Source organism: Molothrus aeneus, chromosome 25 (genome assembly GCF_037042795.1).
Source record: "Molothrus aeneus isolate 106 chromosome 25, BPBGC_Maene_1.0, whole genome shotgun sequence".
Taxonomy (NCBI): domain Eukaryota; kingdom Metazoa; phylum Chordata; class Aves; order Passeriformes; family Icteridae; genus Molothrus; species Molothrus aeneus.
Window position 1 is genome coordinate 553,139 of NC_089670.1, and position 18,278 is coordinate 571,416.

The 18,278-nt window shown below is 63.5% G+C and overlaps 1 protein-coding gene across 1 annotated transcript; it reads right to left on the reverse strand.

The window, feature by feature from the left end:
• Positions 1 to 193: 193 nt before the first annotated feature.
• On the reverse strand, positions 194 to 11,333 carry USP43 (ubiquitin specific peptidase 43). The gene is made up of 15 exons (XM_066565519.1): positions 10,821 to 11,333; positions 9,733 to 9,873; positions 7,786 to 7,886; positions 4,841 to 4,933; positions 4,525 to 4,660; positions 4,095 to 4,218; positions 3,467 to 3,629; positions 3,204 to 3,315; positions 2,948 to 3,051; positions 2,570 to 2,647; positions 2,365 to 2,494; positions 1,890 to 2,238; positions 1,516 to 1,656; positions 715 to 813; positions 194 to 642 (listed from the first exon to the last, which is right to left on the reverse strand). The coding sequence occupies exons 1-15, from the start codon at positions 11,331 to 11,333 to the stop codon at positions 194 to 196; spliced, it is 2,733 nt and encodes a 910-aa protein (XP_066421616.1).
• Positions 11,334 to 18,278: the final 6,945 nt, after the last annotated feature.

Genomic DNA, 18,278 nt, shown 5'->3' on the forward strand with positions numbered 1-18,278 from the left:
CTGGTTTGGTTTTGCCCCGGCTCAGAAGTCCCTGGGCTGGGAGCCCCCAGGTCAGGACACCCCCGGTCGGGATGCTCCCGGTTTGGGGTCCCTGGTTGAGGCACCCTTGTGGTGAGACGCCCGCCGTCGGGGAGCTCCCCGATCCGTTCAGGACCTGCTGTACAGCTGCTGGGGTGGTGCCCCCGTCCATGGCTCAGAAGCTGGACTCGGGCACGGCCGAGGGGCGCAGGGGCCCGGGGAGCTGCCGGCCCCGCTGCAGGGCGGCCCCGGGGGCGCCGCGGGCGGCCAGGAGCGGCCCCGCCGCGGCCCTGCCCAGCGAGGCGGATCTGCGCAGCCCCGCCTCGGCCCGGGGGGGCAGGCTGGCCGAGCTCCGCGACCGCCCCAGCGCCGAGGGGCCGGGGGGGCAGCGGCCCGGGGCGACACCCGCGTCCCCCCGCGGCCCCGCGGCCCCGGGGCTGCCGGCACCCGGGGGCGGCCGGCGCGGGGTCCCCTCGGCGCTAGCGGCCCGGCGGAGCCGTCGGGGGGCGCGGGGGGGGCCCGGCTCCCCCTGTCCCGGGGGTGCGGCCGGGGCGGTCCGGACGCTGAGGCTGCGACCGTGCAGCCCCTGCAGACCCCGCACCGGCGGCCGCGCCTCGAACCCGCCTGCGGGGAAACCACGGTCAGGGCGGGCGGGGGGCGCGGCGGGCACCGGGGGCCGGGCATCCTGAGCCTCACCGTTCTCCGGGGCGCCGACGGAGCCCGAGCAGTCGGGGTCGGTGCGGGGCTCGGAGGCGGCCAGGCGGAACACCCAGTGCCCCGCGGTGGCGGCGGAGCCTATGGGGAGCGGCGGGCGTGGGCCGGGGGCACCGCCCGGGGGGACCCAGCGTGGGGAGCGGGGCGAGGGCCGGGGGTGGGACAGAGTGGGCTGGGAGTGAGCCGGGAGTGGGACAGGGTGGGGTGGGAGTGAGCCGGGGGTGGGACAGGGTGGGGTGGGAGTGAGCCGGGGGTGGGACAGGGTGGGGTGGGAGTGAGCCGGGAGTGGGACAGGGTGGGCTGGGGCTGAGCCGGGGGTGGGACGGGGTGGGGTGGGAGTGAGCCGGGGATGGGACAGGGTGGGCTGGGAGTGAGCCGGGGGTGGGACAGGGTGGGCTGGGGGTGAGCCGGGGGTAGGACAGGGTGGGGTGGGAGTGAGCCGGGGATGGGACAGGGTGGGCTGGGAGTGAGCCGGGGGTGGGACAGGGTGGGCTGGGGGTGAGCAGGGGATGGGACAGGGTGGGGTGGGAGTGAGCCGGGGATGGGACAGGGTGGGGTGGGAGTGAGCCGGGGGTGGGACAGGGTGGGCTGGGGGTGAGCAGGGGATGGGACAGGGTGGGCTGGGGGGGAGGGAGCACACGCGTAGAGATGGCGCAGCAGGGCTGTGTGCACACGTGTGCAGGGGGCAGAGACAGGCGTGAGCACCCGGGTGTGGGTCACACCTAGGGCTGTGGGTGAGCACACGGCAGTGCCGGGGTGCGGGGTCAGAGATTTGGGGCTCACCCGTGCCGGAGCCGGCGGCGCGGCGGCGCTGGTAGAACAGGATGTAGGCGCTGCGGGTGCTCACCTCGGCCTCGCGCACCCACTCCACCCGGCTGTCGTCGTAGCTGTACCAGCGCCCGTCCAGGGCGTTGCAGCAGAACGCTGGGGGCGAGGGGGCACGGGGTGAGCGGGGACGGGGGCTCTGTCCCGGGATGCCCCTGGCCCCGGGGTGCAGGGAAACACCAGGGGAGTGGGGCGGTGCTGGGGTACACTTCCCGGTGCTCTGGGGTGGCTGCAATGCCATCCTGCATGTCCCCTGCCCCCCGGCTGCCCCCTGCCCCGCCCTGCCCCACGACACCCCCATTGTACCCCCCGTCCCCCGTGTCCCCGCTCACCGGTGTAGTGGCCGCCCTGCATGCTGCCGTGGTGGTTGCAGACGGCGTACAGGTCGTACAGGTGGTCGCGGGGGCAGCCCGGGGGCAGGCGCAGGGGCGGCTGCCAGGGCGCCCAGCGCCCCAGGAGCTGCCCCCCGGGCTGGCCCCGCTGTGCCACGTGCGGGGCCATGTCCAGCCCCCGCAGCGGGAACCTCACCAGCGTGGTGAGCTTGTGCCGCTGCTCGGCCACCTGCCGGAAGCGCTTCAGGTGGATGATGAGGATGTCGGGCAGCGTCCACAGGCTGAGCTTCACCGTGCCCTGCTGGGGCACCTTGCAGTGCGGGCAGCGCCAGGCATCGTCCGGGGCCAGCTGGGGACACCACGTCAGGGACACCTCCCTCCCTCCCTGTCACCCCCGGCAGCTCCACAGCCCCCCCCAGCGCTGCAAGCGCCCGCAGCCCCTGTGCCAGGGGTGGGCCTGCCGAGGTGCCCCTACCTGCTCCTCCTTGGTGTAGAGCTGGAAGCACTCGTCCAGGGTGCAGCTGTGCTGCTGTCCGTGTGCCTGCTGCTGCTGCCGCACGCTCTCTGCGTCCTGCACCACCTCCTCCTGGATGCTCCCAAACAGCCTGGGGGGGACGTGGCACCAGTGAGGGTGACCCGAGTGCCAGGGCGTCCCCCCAGCCCGGGCACAGGGGACTCACCGCTCTTTGGTGCTCGTGTCCCACTCCACTGTCAGCCTCACGTGGGGAGGGCCCCCGGCCCCACACAGCTGCAGGGCCCTGAGGGGAGGACAGGGTGAGATGTCCCCAGAACCCCTGTCCCCATGGGAACACCTCCTTGCCAGCCCGTGGTGGCAGGCAGGGACAGCCACCACCTCCCACAGGGGGAACGCTGGGCCGGGGCCCCAGTGCTGGGGCAGCAGAGTGACCACCACTGTGGCCACTCAAGGTGTCACCACTGGCCACCCATGGCGACAACACATGCACAGGGACACTGTGCCCACTCATGGTGATGCCACTAACCACCCCCAGGGCTTGAGGGGATGTCCTGGGGACAGTCCTGTCCCTGCAGCCCCTTACCTGTCGATGGCAGGGTGGCAGAGAGGACGGGGATCCTGAGGGGACAGGTAGGTGCAGGGGGTCGAGCCCCCGGCCAGGCGGATCCGGAAAAGGGCTCCCGTGCCCTGTGAGGGGAGAGGGGACTGTGGGGTCACCAGGGGACAGGGATCCCCTGCCCAGCAGCAGCACCTGTCCAAGCCAGGCCTTGGGACACGGGGCAAAACCAGCCCCCAAATTCTGATGGCTTTGAGGGGACAGGGCTGTTCCCTGGGCTCACCTGTGGCCGGACCTCTCCCCGCAGGACCCCCCTCAGCTGGGCCAGGATGTTCTGCTGCAGCTGCTCCCAGGAGACACCGCGCTCCTCCCGCAGCACCAGCGGCGGCCCGAACCTGGGCACAGGCAGCAGGGACACAGGGCTGGGTGTCACACGGGTGGGAGTGGGCATGACAGGGTGGCAGGCAGGAGGCAGGACAGGGTGACAGGCAGGTGGCAGGCAGCAGGCAGGCAGCAGGCAGGCAGGTGCCAGGCAGGTGGCAGTACCTGGCGAGCTGCGGCCCCGTGCCCGCCGTGTTGCAGAGCAGCAGCAGGATGCGGCCGCCGGGCGCGCGGTGCAGGCAGTCAGAGGAGCGGGCGGCGCTGGGCAGCAGGCGAGGCCCCTCCGGCCGTGGTGCTGCAGGGGACGTGGGGAGGCTGCGGGGACACCCTGAGGAATGAGGGAAACAAGGGGCTCTCGTTAGCACTGGGCTAATTAGTGCCACAGGCCTGCCCAGCACCACCGGTCCCACCAATCCCAGCAGAGAGGACACAGCTCCCACCAATCCCAGTCAAAGAGATCCATTTCCACCAATCCCAGCAGAAACTGCCTCCCCCATTCCCAGTGGGGTGCAGCTGCACCAATCACAGCAGTGAGGATCCACTGCACCACCAATCCCAGCGAGGGATGCGCGGCCTCCCGCCAATCACAGTGAGGGATCCACTTCCTCCCACCAATCACAGCGAGGGATCCACGGCCTCCCGCCAATCACAGGGTCCTTGCCGCCCCCCCGCCCAGCGCCAATCCCAGCACAGCCCGGGAGCTGTCAGCCAATCGGCGCGGGGCGGGCCGGCAGCCGCAGCCAATCGGCGCGGGGCGGGCCGGCAGCCGCAGCCAATCGGCGCGGGGCGGTACCTGCGCGCCGGGCGGGCGGCGGCTGGAAGGCGTAGACGGGCGCGGCCTCGCCGGCCGCCCGCAGCGCCTCGGGGTCGGACAGGGAGCGCAGGAGGCCCCGCGGGGACACCTCGGCCAGGATCACCTGCGGGACGGGCGCTCATCAGCACCGCGGGGCCGGCCCCGCTCTCCGCTCCTCGCTCTCCGCTCCTCGCTCTCCGCTCCCCGCTCCTCTCCCCGCTCCCCGCTCCTCTCCCCGCTCCCCGCTCCGCTCCCGCTCCGCTCCTCGCTCTCCGCTCCCTTCTCCGCACCCCGCGCCCCGCTCCGCTCCCCGCGCCCTGCTCCGCTCTCCGCTCCGCTCTCCGCTCCGCTCCCCGCTCCGCTCCCCGCACCCCGCTCCCCGCACCCTGCTCCCCGCTCCGCTCTCCTCGCCCCCCGCCCGCCCCGTTACCTGCTCGGCGGGGACGCGGCCCTCCCGCGCCACCATCTCCCGCAGGTCGGCCACGGTGCCCAGCAGCGGCACGGCCAGGCCCACCCGCACGAAGCGCCAGCGCTCACACTGCAGCACCAGAGTGACGTTCAGAGCCCTGGGGACACGGCGGGGACACGTCGGAGACACGGCTCAGCACCGCCGGGGCAGCCCCGCATGGCACACACCCACCGGGCACCGCTGCCGCCTGCCCCGGGGCTGCCGCCGCCTCCGCGTTCGTTATTTACCCCAACCAATGCAAATTGCTCTGCTCGGAGCTGCCGTCCCGCGGGCTCACCTGGTCTGGCGCAGCGGGATGGGCAGGGAGATGCACAGGAAGGGGTCGAAGGTGTTGCTCTGCTTCAGGCAGTGAGGGCACGTCAGGGAGGACCTGGCAGATGGATGGGCAGTGTCAGCACAGCGGGCACGGCCCCCGAGAGCCCGCCCTGGGGCTGATCCCAGGTACCACAGCCCAGATCCATCATCCCAGGTACCACAGCCCAAATCCACCATCCCAGGTACCACAGCCCAAATCCACCATCCCAGGTATCACAGCCCAGATCCATCATCCCAGGTACCACAGCCCAAATCCACCATCCCAGGTACCACAGCCCAAATCCACCATCCCAGGTACCACAGCCCAGATCCATCATCCCAGGTACCACAGCCCAGATCCATCATCCCAGGTACCACAGCCCAGATCCATCATCCCAGGTACCACAGCCCAAATGCACCATCCCAGGTACCACAGCCCAAATGCACCATCCCAGGTACCACAGCCCAAATGCACCATCCCAGATCCGTCATCCCAGACACCACACACCAAATCCATCGTCCCAGACACCACATCCCAAATTCATCATCCCAGATACCAACAGCCACTGACTGCTGATTCTTCTTAATTCTGTTTTCTTGGGGGGAGGATTGGTTGGGTTTTTTGATTTGTTTTCTGTGTTTTGGGGTTTTTAGAGGGGGTTAATTTTTTTTTTCCACTGCCTTTTTTGTTCAACAAAAAGGGGGAAAATGAATTAAAATCCAAAGCAAAATCCCAAGTCCTCGTTATTTGTCACCTTGAAGAGCCACTGAGCTCCCTGGGAAACAGCCACACGAATTAATAATCCTTCAGCGCACAGACGGCTCTGGCACGTGGAACAGGGATAATTAAAGTGCCTTTTGCATATATAGGACGAGGGATTAATTGAGAGAGGAGGCAGGGCTTGTGATGCCAGATGTGTCCCCTGCTGCCTGCAGTGCCGTGGCTTGGGGACAGGGTGGCCTGAGCATGCCATGAGTGCCAGGCAGGTCTGGAAAGGGACCCCACTGTGGGCAGGGACAGCACCATGGGCAGGGGACACTGACACTGGAGCAGGTCACTCCAACCCTGTCCAACCTGGCCTTGGACAACTTTCGACTGTTTGTAGAGGAAGGAGCTGCGATGGCTGGGGTGGATGGATGGATGGATGGATGGATGGATGGATGGATGGATGGATGGATGGATGGATGATGGATGGATGGATGATGGATGGATGATGGATGGATGGATGGATGGATGGATGGATGGATGGATGGATGGATGGATGGATGGATGATGGATGGATGGAGGATGGATGGATGGATGATGGATGGATGGATGGATGATGGATGGATGGATGGATGGATGGATGGATGGATGGATGGATGGATGGATGGATGGAAGGATGATGGATGGATGGATGGATGGATGGATAGATGGATGGATGGATGATGGATGGATGATGGATGGATGGATGGATGATGGATGGATGGATGGATGGATGGATGGATGGATGGATGGATGGATGGATGATGGATGGATGGATGGATGATGGATGGATGGATGGATGGATGGATGGATGGATGGATGGATGATGGATGGATGATGGATGATGGATGGATGGATGGATGGATGGATGGATGGATGGATGGATGGATGATGGATGATGGATGGATGGATGATGGATGGATGGATGGATGGATGGATGATGGATGGATGATGGATGATGGATGGATGGATGGATGGATGGATGGATGATGGATGGATGGATGGATGGATGGAAGGATGATGGATGGATGATGGATGGATGGATGGATGGATGGATGGATGGATGGATGATGGATGGATGGATGGATGGATGGATGGATGGATGGATGGATGGATGATGGATGGATGGATGATGGATGGATGGATGGATGGATGGATGGATGGATGGATGGATGGATGATGGATGGATGATGGATGGATGGATGGATGATGGATGGATGGATGGATGGATGGATGGATGGATGGATGGATGGATGGATGGATGATGGATGGATGGATGGATGATGGATGGATGATGGATGGATGGATGGATGGATGATGGATGGATGATGGATGGATGGATGGATGGATGGATGGATGGATGGATGGATGGATGATGGATGATGGATGGATGGATGATGGATGGATGGATGGATGGATGGATGATGGATGGATGATGGATGGATGATGGATGGATGATGGATGGATGGATGGATGGATGGATGGATGATGGATGGATGATGGATGGATGGATGGATGGATGGATGGATGGATGGATGGATGGATGGATGATGGATGGATGATGGATGGATGATGGATGGATGGATGGATGATGGATGGATGGATGGATGGATGGATGGATGATGGATGGATGGATGGATGGATGGATGGATGGATGGATGGATGGATGGATGGATGGATGGATGATGGATGGATGATGGATGGATGATGGATGGATGGATGGATGATGGATAGATGATGGATGGATGGATGATGGATGGATGGATGATGGATGATGGATGGATGGATGATGGATGGATGGATGGATGGATGGATGGATGGATGGATGGATGGATGGATGGATGATGGATGGATGATGGATGGATGATGGATGGATGGATGGATGATGGATGGATGGATGGATGGATGGATGATGGAAGGATGGATGGATGGATGGATGGATGGATGGATGGATGGATGGATGATGGATGGATGATGGATGGATGATGGATGGATGGATGGATGATGCATGGATGGAAGGATGGATGGATGATGGAAGGATGGATGGATGGATGGATGGATGGATGGATGGATGGATGGATGGATGGATGGATGGAGATCCTCCCCGTTTCATCCCTTCCCTGAGCCCACCCAGGGCTCACAGAAGGCCAAAGCCCCCTGTGCAGGATCTGTGCCCCACTGACCTGTACTGGGCCTGGAAGTGGCTCTGCACAAAGCTCTGCCCACGGGGGTGCTGGGTGCCTGGGGGGGACCTGCTGCCACTGCTGCTCCCGTCCTTGCCAGGCTGCAGGGGCAAGAGACAAGTGCTGAGTGAGGTGACGGGGTGAGGGGCGTGTCCTTCAGGCGGTCAGGGACACGTCCTAGGGATCCAAGCCCAGCTTTGGTGTCCCCATGGCACGAGGATGGGCTGAAAGTGATGCCAAAGAGACTCTGGCACCTGCCTGCCTGGCACTGCTGTGCCCTCCAGGCAGTGTCAGTAAAAAACCTGGGCTGTTCTGGGGTAAGACAGTGACTTTCTGGTGTCTCCATGAGTAAGATTGAAAATCACTGAGGATTTTGGCCGAGAGGTGGATTTTCCTCAATGCCATCTGCTGGCACCAGGTCCTGCTGAGCCTGACGTGTCCTGACGGTCTGGCTGGCACTGGGGTCCATCTGGAGTGGCTGAGAGGGGACCTGGATGGTGTCTGTGCCCTACAGGGCCCCCAGAATTCCCCAAAAACCCAAGGGGTGCCTCCTCCTCCTGGCAGCCAAGCCTTGGTGCCCACTTTGGTCCCCCCTCACCCCAGACATTTATTGGGGTCCCACCCCTGCTGGGCATCCCTCCCCAAGGACAGGGCACGTGAGTGCCACTTGGGTGGCATCGCCAAAAAAGGAGCCAAAACTGGGGGGTGCCAGGCAAAACCGCAGGTGCTGAGGGACACACCAAGGGTCCCCTCCCTAGAGCCAGGTGACACAGCCTCCAGGTGGCACAGCCTCCAGGTGACACAGCCTCCAGGTGACACAGGCAGTGTCACACCACAGCTCATGGCACACATGGGCACTGACATTTAATGGGAGCTGCCGGGCTCCCCCAAAAAGCCTGGGGCATCCAAATGTCCCAGGGAAGGTGGCAGGGCTGAGGACAGCTCAGGTGGGGGCAGGGATGGCAGCAGGGCCCTGGCCAGGCAGCAAAGCCTCTCCAGAGGTGCTGGAGATGGGCACCACAGCCAGGCTGTCCCTGGGACAGTGCTGGAGGCTGGGCCGGGTGTCACCCCAAAGCAGGGACAGCTCAGTGCTGGGCTGGGTGTCACCCCAAAGCAGGGACAGCTCAGTGCTGGGCCAGGTGTCACCCCCAAAGCAGGGACAGCTCAGTGCTGGGCTGGGTGTCACCCCAAAGCAGGGACAGCTCAGTGCTGGGCCAGGTGTCACCCCCAAAGCAGGGACAGCTCAATGCTGGGCTGGGTGTCACCCCCAAAGCAGGGACAGCTCAATGCTGGGCTGGGTGTCACCCCCAGCGTGGGGACAGCTCAGTGCTGGGCTGGGTGTCACCCCAAAGCGGGGACAGCTCAGTGCTGGGCTGGGTGTCACCCCCAGCGTGGGGACAGCTCAGTGCTGGGCTGAGCTCATGGGTCAAACAGCAACAGCTCAAATCCATCTCCTGCAACAGGCGGCGCCCAGCGGGCAGGAGCAGGCGGGGAAGGAGCAGGGAAGGAGCCGGGAAGGAGCCGGCAGGAGGAGGCAGGAGGAGGCAGGGAGGACCAGGGCCAGGGCCAGGGCCAGGGCAATGCCTGAGCGCAGATGGATTGAAGAAGACTTAATTACTCATTTTGCCAGCAGCAAAGCCGCCGAGCTGTAATTACAGCGGGTTTAGCTGGAGGCAGGGAGAGACGGGGGGGCTGCATCTCCTCCTCATCCAAGGACCAGGATGCCCCTAGAGCCGGGATGCTCAGCTGGATGGGCTCCTGCCCACACCCCACTCTCCCAGCACCCCGACCCCTGCCGGCCCCGCAGCACTCGGCTCCCACCGCGAACCGCAGCATCCCCATCCCCTCCGGGGCGGGGCCCGGCTCCATCCATCGCCTGGCACCGCATCCCGGTGTCCTTGGTCCCAGACCTGGCCTGAACGCCTCCCCCGAGCCGGGGGCACCCACCTGCGTGGGGCCGCGGCTCTGCTGGGCCGGGGAGGCGGCGCCCAGGTCCTCGTGCATTCGGTCCAGCAGCCAGAGCAGGAACTCGAGCGCGTCGTGCTGAGCATTGCCCCGGAACTGCGAGCTGTGCTTGGAGACGATGTTCTGCAAGACACGGGCGGGGCGGGCGCTGATCAACGGGGTCACGCTCAGCACCCACCCCAACACCATCCCTGGAACAGCCTCTGCCCTGTCCTGCCTCTGCAGGGACATCACGGCCACGCCAGGGGCCAGCAGAGCAGTGGGGGCAGAGACAGAGGCTCTGTGGTGTCCCAGCTTCCAGCGGCCAGGAGGGGACACAGGGAAAACCGCAATGAAGTGAATGAAGTGCAGATGGGCAGGTCCAGCCATGGGGACCCTCGGGTCCCACCTGCCCCGAGCGCTCCGATGGCACCAACCCCGTGTAGCGCATCCCAGGGCGGGGCTCGGCCGCCCGGGAGCTCCCCCGGGCACTTTGCAAAGTTCAGTTTCTTGGCAGCACCGAGGAAATGTCACTCGGGCAGGGGACACGTGTCCCTGAGCGTGGGGAGCTGCGATGCCGGGCTGGCCATGCTGCAATGCCCCTGGCACCCTGTCCCCTGGCACACTGGCAGAGCTGTGACACACTCAGGGACAGAGCCTGAGGCCACTGAATTTGGCTCCTGGGACAACATCCTGCCTTCCCCGTGATCCCAGCTGGCTCCAGCTCAGCCTCAGGGCTCTGGGCACGGCCGGGGCTGGCAGCTCACCCACCCCGGGGGCTCCGGGGACAGGGGCCAGGCCAGAGGGAGGTGACAGCAGCAGGGCTGGGGGTGTCTGGCAGGGCAGGGTCCACGGGAGGGTGGGGCAGGGGAGCAGCTGATGTGAGCTGGGAAGGGTTCTGGGGGTTTGGGGGCGTTAGGAAGGGTGGCAGTGGGTTCGGGGGGCTGGGAAGGGTGGCAGTGGGTTCGGGGGGCTGGAGGGGGCTGTGAGCGGGGTGTGCCGGGTGCTGTGAGCCGGCTGTGCCGGTGCTGCTGAGGATGCCGCTGGGGCCGGGGCCGCGCCGGGGCCGCGGGGCGGGGGCCGCTCGGTACCTTGAACTCGGCGGAGAGCTGCGGGGTGTACTCGCGGGTCCAGAGCGCACGGACCAGGGCCGCCAGCCGCTGCGTGACCTCTCCGCGGGCGCGGTACCGGCCCAGCGCCAGGCGCTCGGCCAGCGGCGCCGTGTTGCTCAGGCACTGCACCACGGCGTTCATGAAGCAGGTGTTGCCGTGGTTCCGCAGCCCCTGCGCGCCCGGCGGCCGCTCCCCGGGGCCGCCCGCTCCCGCCTCGCCCCCCGGGGCCGCCGCCGGGGCCGCCCCGCCGAGCCGCCGCCGCGACCCCCCCCGGAATCCGCCCTCGTCATCCTCGGGGGCGGCGCGGCGGCCTCCGCGGCCCCCGGCCAGGCGCGCCCAGGTGCGGAGCAGCCGCCCGGCCAGGCTGCCCAGCGAGCGCAGCGCCCGCCGCCGCCGCCCGCCCCCCGCCCGCGGCCGCCCCGCCGGGCTCGCCCCGCCGCCCCCCGCCCGCCGCCGCCGCCCGGGGCCGCCGCCCGGCCCCGCCGCGCTCATGGCCGCGGGCGGCCGCCGCCCTGCCCCGGCCCCGCCGGCCCCGGCCCCGCCGCGGCGCGCATGGCCCCGGGCGGGCGCTGGGCGCCGCCGGTGCCGGTGCCGCTGCGGGGCCCGGAGGGGCCGGGCGGGAGGTTTTGTGCGCGGCCGGCTCCTCCCCCGGCCGGGCTGGCTCGGGAGAGGGAGACGGGAGGAGGAGGAGGAGGAGGAGGAAGAGGGAGCGGAGCGGAGGCGGGGGGAGCGGGGAGGCGCCGCCGGCGGCCGTGCCCCGCCTGCCCCGGTGTCCCCAGCGTCACCCCGGCACCGCCCGGCCGAGGCAGCCGCGGTGAGCCCCCCTCTGTCCCCTCCGCCGCTTTCCCGGCAGTGCCGTCCCCGCGCCCCGAGTGCTGCCCTGCTGCCCTCAGCATCGCCTCAGGTGTCACAGCGGCATCGGGGACGCCCCGGTTCCGCCTGCTCTGGGCGCGCTGGGCTGATAGCGGCACGATGGTCACCTCCGCAGCGAGGTTTGGGGACATAATGACAGTTCCTGCACACAGAGTCACAAAACGGGGGTTTCCAGCCCAGTGCTGGCAGAGTCCAGAGCCTTTGGCCGCCTCCTGCTGCCCCACACTGTCTGGCACCACACGCTGGTGTCGGTTTGGGGTTCGGGAGGTGGAGCACGGTGACAGAAGAAGGGGTCAGGAGGTGCTGTTGGATGTCACGGTCCCTCCTCCCCTCAGGGCAGGTGTCCCTGGGCCGGGCTGTGAGCTCGGGAGTGGTGACAGCACGGTGACCTCCCAGGGGATGCCAGGCGGGGGTGGCGGGCACGGATCGGGCACAGGGCCGTGTGCTGCCCCTGGAGTGATCTCAGGCTAAATCTAGCTGCCGATGCTGAGCAGATGGAGCGGGATCAGCCGCCCGTGCATCCCCAGGGACGGCTCCGCCGGGCTCAGGAGCTGCTGATCCAGACAGGATTGAGGATTGAGCCCAGCCGAAGTTTCCTGCCGGCCACAGCCAGCTCTGGTTGGCACGGGATGTCCCCTGCGAGCCTGGCTGGGGTCAGCCCTGCCCCCTGCCAGCCCTCCGAGGGAGCCACTGCCTTGTGGGGACTGCAGCTCCCACCCGGAGCCACCCTGGGGCCAGCCCGGACACTCAGCCTCCTGCTCCTCCTGGGCAGGTGGGAATGGGGATGGATCAGCCCTGCCGGGGGTGGTCCTTGTGCCCGGGGAGCTGCTCTGGGCTGAGGGATGCAGGGCAGGGGCTCAGGGCAGCTCCTGGCCCCGCAGAGCCCCACCTGCACCGTGGGGGCTCCCAGGCTGCCTGAGGAAAGCTGCTGGCACTGCCGGGGCTCTCGCTGGGCCAGCGCTTGGGGAAGTCTGGGCTGAGCTGAAATTCCATCTACAAACCCCCCCAGGCTCAGAGGTTTGACTCCTGGTCTGACTCTGCGTCCACTGCTGGAGCTCATTTCTCAGCATCCTCCTGGCCAGAGCTGTGAAATCCATCATTACAAAGCCAATAAATAAAATTGGGAAAGCATCCTTAACACCAGGCTCCCTGCTCCTATCCAAAGGTGCCAATCCATGCACAGAGTGTTCCCTGGGATGCCTGGCAGGTTCCTGGCCCTGCTCCAGCACCCTCCACTGCAAACCCCAGTGCAGACCCCAGGAGATGGGAACTGGGATCTGCCAGAGCGCTCAGGGGCTGCGGGGCCTTTCCCGGCTGCATCCTCTAACAAGGGCAGGTTGTGCCTCATGCAGCGTGGGCAGAACGGGTTTATCTAGAGCAGCTCCGGGCTCACTGAGGAGAAAAGCACTTGTTGTTCCTCTGTGGCCGCTTTTGGCTGCACACTGGAGCCCCGAGCATCCCACGCGAGCCAGAGCTGCGGTGCAGGGAGGGAGAGGGAGCCCGGGCAGGGCTCCTGCAGAGCTCAGGGCAGCCAGAAACCCAAAGCAACTCCTCAAGGAAAGGGAGGAGAAGCCTGGAAAGGAGCGAGGGGAGGGGAGAGTCCAGAGGCAGGAGCTGAACGCAGGTTGGGTCAGAACCTGGTGTTTGTTAGAGGGGGAGGGATGGGAAGGGAGAGCTGACAAACACAGCCGAGGGAAATGGCTCTAAAACGAGAGAGTGAACTCAGTCCTGCCAAAAACTCCAATGCTGCCAGGATCAGGAAGTTAGGGTAGTGAAAGCCTTTATCCCGGGATCCTGCCAGCCCCCCCAGCTGCTCCCTGTGATGTCAGTGCAGGATTCTGACAGCACACATCAGCCAACGGCTGTAAACTGAATCAGGGCCTTTCCAGGCACAGGCAGAGGCATCCCGTGGCTGTCAGTGCATCCCCCCCGGCCCGGAGCAGGCAGAGGTGCCTTTCCCACAGGTAACTCCAGTTCATTCCAATTCAAGGCAGTTTGCACACCGGAGTGAGCCTCAGGAATGCTCACCGTGTCAATCTGCCTTTCAGTGGCACTGTAGTTGTCATCTTCCCTTTTTCAGGTCATTCTGAACGTGATGCCTTCCCATTCAGGCTAAATCAAATATTTATCAACGCTGCAGCATCCGGCACTGCTGGGTTGCGTCAGCACTTTCTCCCTAAAATGCCTTTTTTGGGATCCCCTGGCTCTCTCCAGCTCCTGCCTCTCAAGCTGCCATTTCCTGCTTCAGCTTCAGAGCAAATGTGGGGTGGGCAAAATCCGAGTGTCAAACACCAGGAAAGGGTGGAAAGGCTTGGTCCCTGTGCTGGAAAATTCCTTGTTGTCATGGCATGGACTGCCTGGGACAGCAGACAGCCGGGATGGGTACGAAAACACGGAGGGGTTGGCTTGGATTAGGGAGACACGGGGACAGGACGGCCCTGGGCATGGACATGAGTCCCTGTGCCAGGGAGACACTTGGATTTCAGGATAAAATCCTGAATAGATCTGAGCTGAACTGACTCAGGCCCCAGAGAAATCCATTTCCACGCTGCCAAATCATTGTGATAATAATAACAGCAAAAAAAAAAAAAAAAAAAAAAAAAAGAGAAACCTTCCTCCCTGCTCGCTGTGCTCTGCCCTGGGACAATGTTTGCTTTCTTTGAGCCTCTCCCGCTCTCTTGGCACGGGCTGGGAACATCTGTGCTGTGGAGTGGAAATGTGCTTTCAGCAGCCCCATCCTCTCCCGGCCTGGGGGCAGCTGGGGGAGCCCGGGTGGGGCTGGCACTGCCCCCTCCCTGCCCCTCCCTGCCCCACTGTGCCTGCGGCCGTTTTTGGGCTCCAGGCAGGCAGAGAAATCTCCCCCCTTGGAACCCCTCCCTCCTCAGCCTCTGCAGCTCGGATTGAATTATAGATAGCAGAGTGAGTTATTCCGTGCCCCATGAAAGATGCATGGGGCCTGCCTTTTTTGGGAGTCTCTTTGAGGAGGGACATCATCAGGGCAGGGAAATTCTGCTGTGCAGGGCTCAGGCTGATGAATGGAGCTGGCCATGCTCCGCTGGTTCGCAATGAAAGCAGCAGATAACCCCGAGCTGCAGGAGCTCCTGCACTTTGTTCACAGCAATTCCCCTCGGGTTTAATGCATCTGCTCCATCCCTGGTGCTTCACGGAGCAGGCGTCTCCAGGCTCTCTCCACCCATTATCCTGCGAGCAGGGACTGTGATCCCACAGCAGGAGCTGGGCTGGGATCCACAGCACTGAGCAGGGACTGTGATCCCACAGCACTGAGCAGGGACTGTGATCCCACAGCAGGAACTGAGCCAGGATCCACAGCACTGAGCAGGGACTGTGATCCCACAGCACTGAGCAGGGACTGTGATCCCACAGCAGGAACTGAGCCAGGATCCACAGCACTGAGCAGGGACTGTGATCCCACAGCAGGAACTGAGCCAGGATCCAGTAGCGATGACAGGGATGTGCCCACAGGGACAGGGGTGTGCTGGGAGGGACAGGGATGTGCTGGGAGGGACGGGGATGTGCCCACAGGGACAGGGGTGTGCCCACAGGGACAGGGATGTGCTGGGAGGGACAGGGGTGTGCTGGGAGGGACAGGGGTGTGCTGGGAGGGACAGGGATGTGCCCACAGGGACGGGGATGTGCCCACAGGGACAGGGGTGTGCCCACAGGGACAGGGATGTGCCCACAGGGACAGGGGTGTGCTGGGAGGGACAGGGATGTGCCCACAGGGACAGGGATGTGCCCACAGGGACAGGGATGTGCCCACAGGGACAGGGGTGTGCCCACAGGGACGGCAGTGTGCTGGGTTACAGGTCCTGCCAAGCTGAGCACGAGCCTGAAAGGTGACAGAGGCACCCAGAGCAGCGGCCTGGGAGGGAATGGCCGCTGTTTCCTGCAGCAATGTGGCTCTGGGGGCAGCCACACCAACTCTGGCTCTCCAGTGCGTCCTCCCCTTCCTGCAGTGAGAGGTTTGGGGTGACCCGTGGGGACAGAGTGGCTCTGCTGAGGCCGGGCAGAGCCCTGATCTCCAAACCTGCCCCTCGTGCACCTCCACACTCTGCCCCAGGGGAGCTGGCAGTGCCAGAGCCCCTGGGACCCCTGGGCGGCCCTCACAGGGCCCCTGCTCTTTCCCCCACACAGGCACAGAGGTTTTGCCAGCCTGTCCCACATTCCAGGGCTTCTCCTGGATCCCCTGGCTGCTGCAGAGCCTGTGGAACCTGCTGGAGAGACTGTGGCTCACAGCACAGGGGCTCCAGAGGAAGGGAGGATTCTGACTGCATTCCTGTGCTGAAGGCTCCATTAGTGAGAACGGGGGGTTTCAGGCAGAAGGAAGAGGATTTGTTCGGTGTTTGATGGATGGCAGAGGGGCACAGGCTGAGAGGATCCCCCTGTGCTGTGCTGTGAGCAGGAAATGCTTCCAGTGGCACGTGAGGAAAAACAAGCAATGACACCTTTAAATGCCAGTCCCCAGTGCCTTCCAGAGCTGTCAGTGCAGGTGTGGAGATAAATCATCTCCATTAACCAAAACATCTGAGATCCTCAGCATTAAGGGCTGCAGCATTCTCTTCTGCTGCATTTTAATTGATGACAGAATTCTCCCAGGTCTCCAAATCCTTCCCTTGCATCACTTCCCAGGCTGCTGCCTGCGCTGATCTTTACACAAACAGCACTCGGGAGCTGTTGCTTTTAATCCTGGATGTGATACTGAGTTAGTAATAAGCACTTCTGCTGTGGAAATTTGGAGGCTGTTTGAGGAATCTGAGTGTGCCAGGCTGGAAACACCCAGGCGTTTCTAGCAGAGGCTGCACTCTCCAGAACCAGGTCCCTGAACAGAGCTTTAAACTGGACACTGCAAAAGAAGCAGCCCCAGCATCCCTGAGTTCCTTTGGGAACGTGGGGTTAAAAGCTTGGCTCGAAAGAGCTTCCCAGTAAATGCCAGGAGTTGGAGCTGAAATTTTTCCTTAATCAGGAGCAGACAAATTAAAATAAACACAGAAGACTGAATTTACACAACAAGTCATTCATTAAAGGCAGGGCAGAAAGGGAGAGGGAAGAGAGAGGGAGTGAAAGCAGAGAGCCTCCAAAAGGGAGCAGAGCCTCCAAAAGGGAACAGATCCTACAACAGGGAACAGAGCCTCCAAAAGGGAACAGATCCTACAACAGGGAACAGATCCTCCAAAAGGGAACAGAGCCTCCAAAAGGGAACAGATCCTACAACAGGGAACAGATCCTACAACAGGGAACAGAGCCTCCAAAAGGGAACAGATCCTACAACAGGGAACAGATCATCCAAAAGGGAGCAGATCATCCAAAAGGGAACAGATCCTACAACAGGGAACAGATCCTACAACAGGGAACAGAGCCTCCAAAAGGGAACAGATCCTACAACAGGGAACAGAGCGTCCAAAATGGAACAGATCGTCCAAAATTGAACAGAGCCTCCCAAAGGCAGCAGAGCCTCCAAAAAGGAACAGATCCCAGCCAGGCTGTGCCAGGAGCCTCTGGGAAAGGTGGCAGTGACAACAGGGAAGTGTTGTAACAACGGCCAAGGCGATTCTCAGAAGTGGGGAACCCTTCACACCAATCTGAAAGGAGCACAAACCCCTGCTCCCCCTGAACCAGTCAGACCCATTTGTTCAGTGCTGTTGGGGCTCTTGGGGGGGATCTGGTAAATGCATGGCAGGAAATACAAAAATAGAGTCTCTAATTGTAAAAGTGCTTTAAAGTTGCCTCAGCTGTAAGGAAAAGGATCACCTGGGAGGCTGAGGAAGCAGCAGCCCCACAGCTCCTGCTCCAGCTGCTTGTGCAAATCTGGGGAATTCCAGACCAGGCTGGCAGCACCTGGAATCTGAGAATCCCACAATGTCTTGGGTTGGAAATTACCTTAGAGCTCATCCAGAGCCACTCCTGCCGTGGCAGGGACACCTTGCAGTGTCCCAGGCTGCTCCCAGCCCTGTCCAGCCTGGCCTGGGACATTCACAGGGGTGTCCAGCCCACAGCCTCTCTGTTCCAGGGCCTCCTCTCCTCAATATTTCTTCCTAATTTCTAATCTAAACCTTCCCTCCTCTGCCTAAGCCTGTTCCTGCTTTCCCCACAGGCAGGGAGCACTGAGATATCCCTTTGATTTCGGCAGGGTGGGACAATCACTGTGGGAATTGGGACAATTGCTCCTTCTCAGCTAAAGCACAGTGGGTGCCCAGCAGAGTTCAGAGCCTGCAGCAGCAGCTCCCGGGGAGCTGTGCCCAGAAATTGGGCCAGGAGCACAAAGGGCCTTCAAAGGGCTCTGGACCAGCATCCCTTCCCCAGGGTAAGGTAAAAGAGGCGCAGCAAATCCCTGGATTGAGCTGCAGGCAATGCACAGGTGATGGCACGGCTCTCCTGGGAGCTCCCAGAGATGGCACACGAGTGGCACATGGCAGCCCGGGGCTGGCTGCAGCCTGCCAGGGTCCTGGGGGAGGCACCTGGACACAGCCCTGAGTGCAGGAGAGCAGAGCTAAACCAGGAGCAGGGCAGGGGGAAGATGGTTCCCTGTGTTCCCTGTGTCCCTGT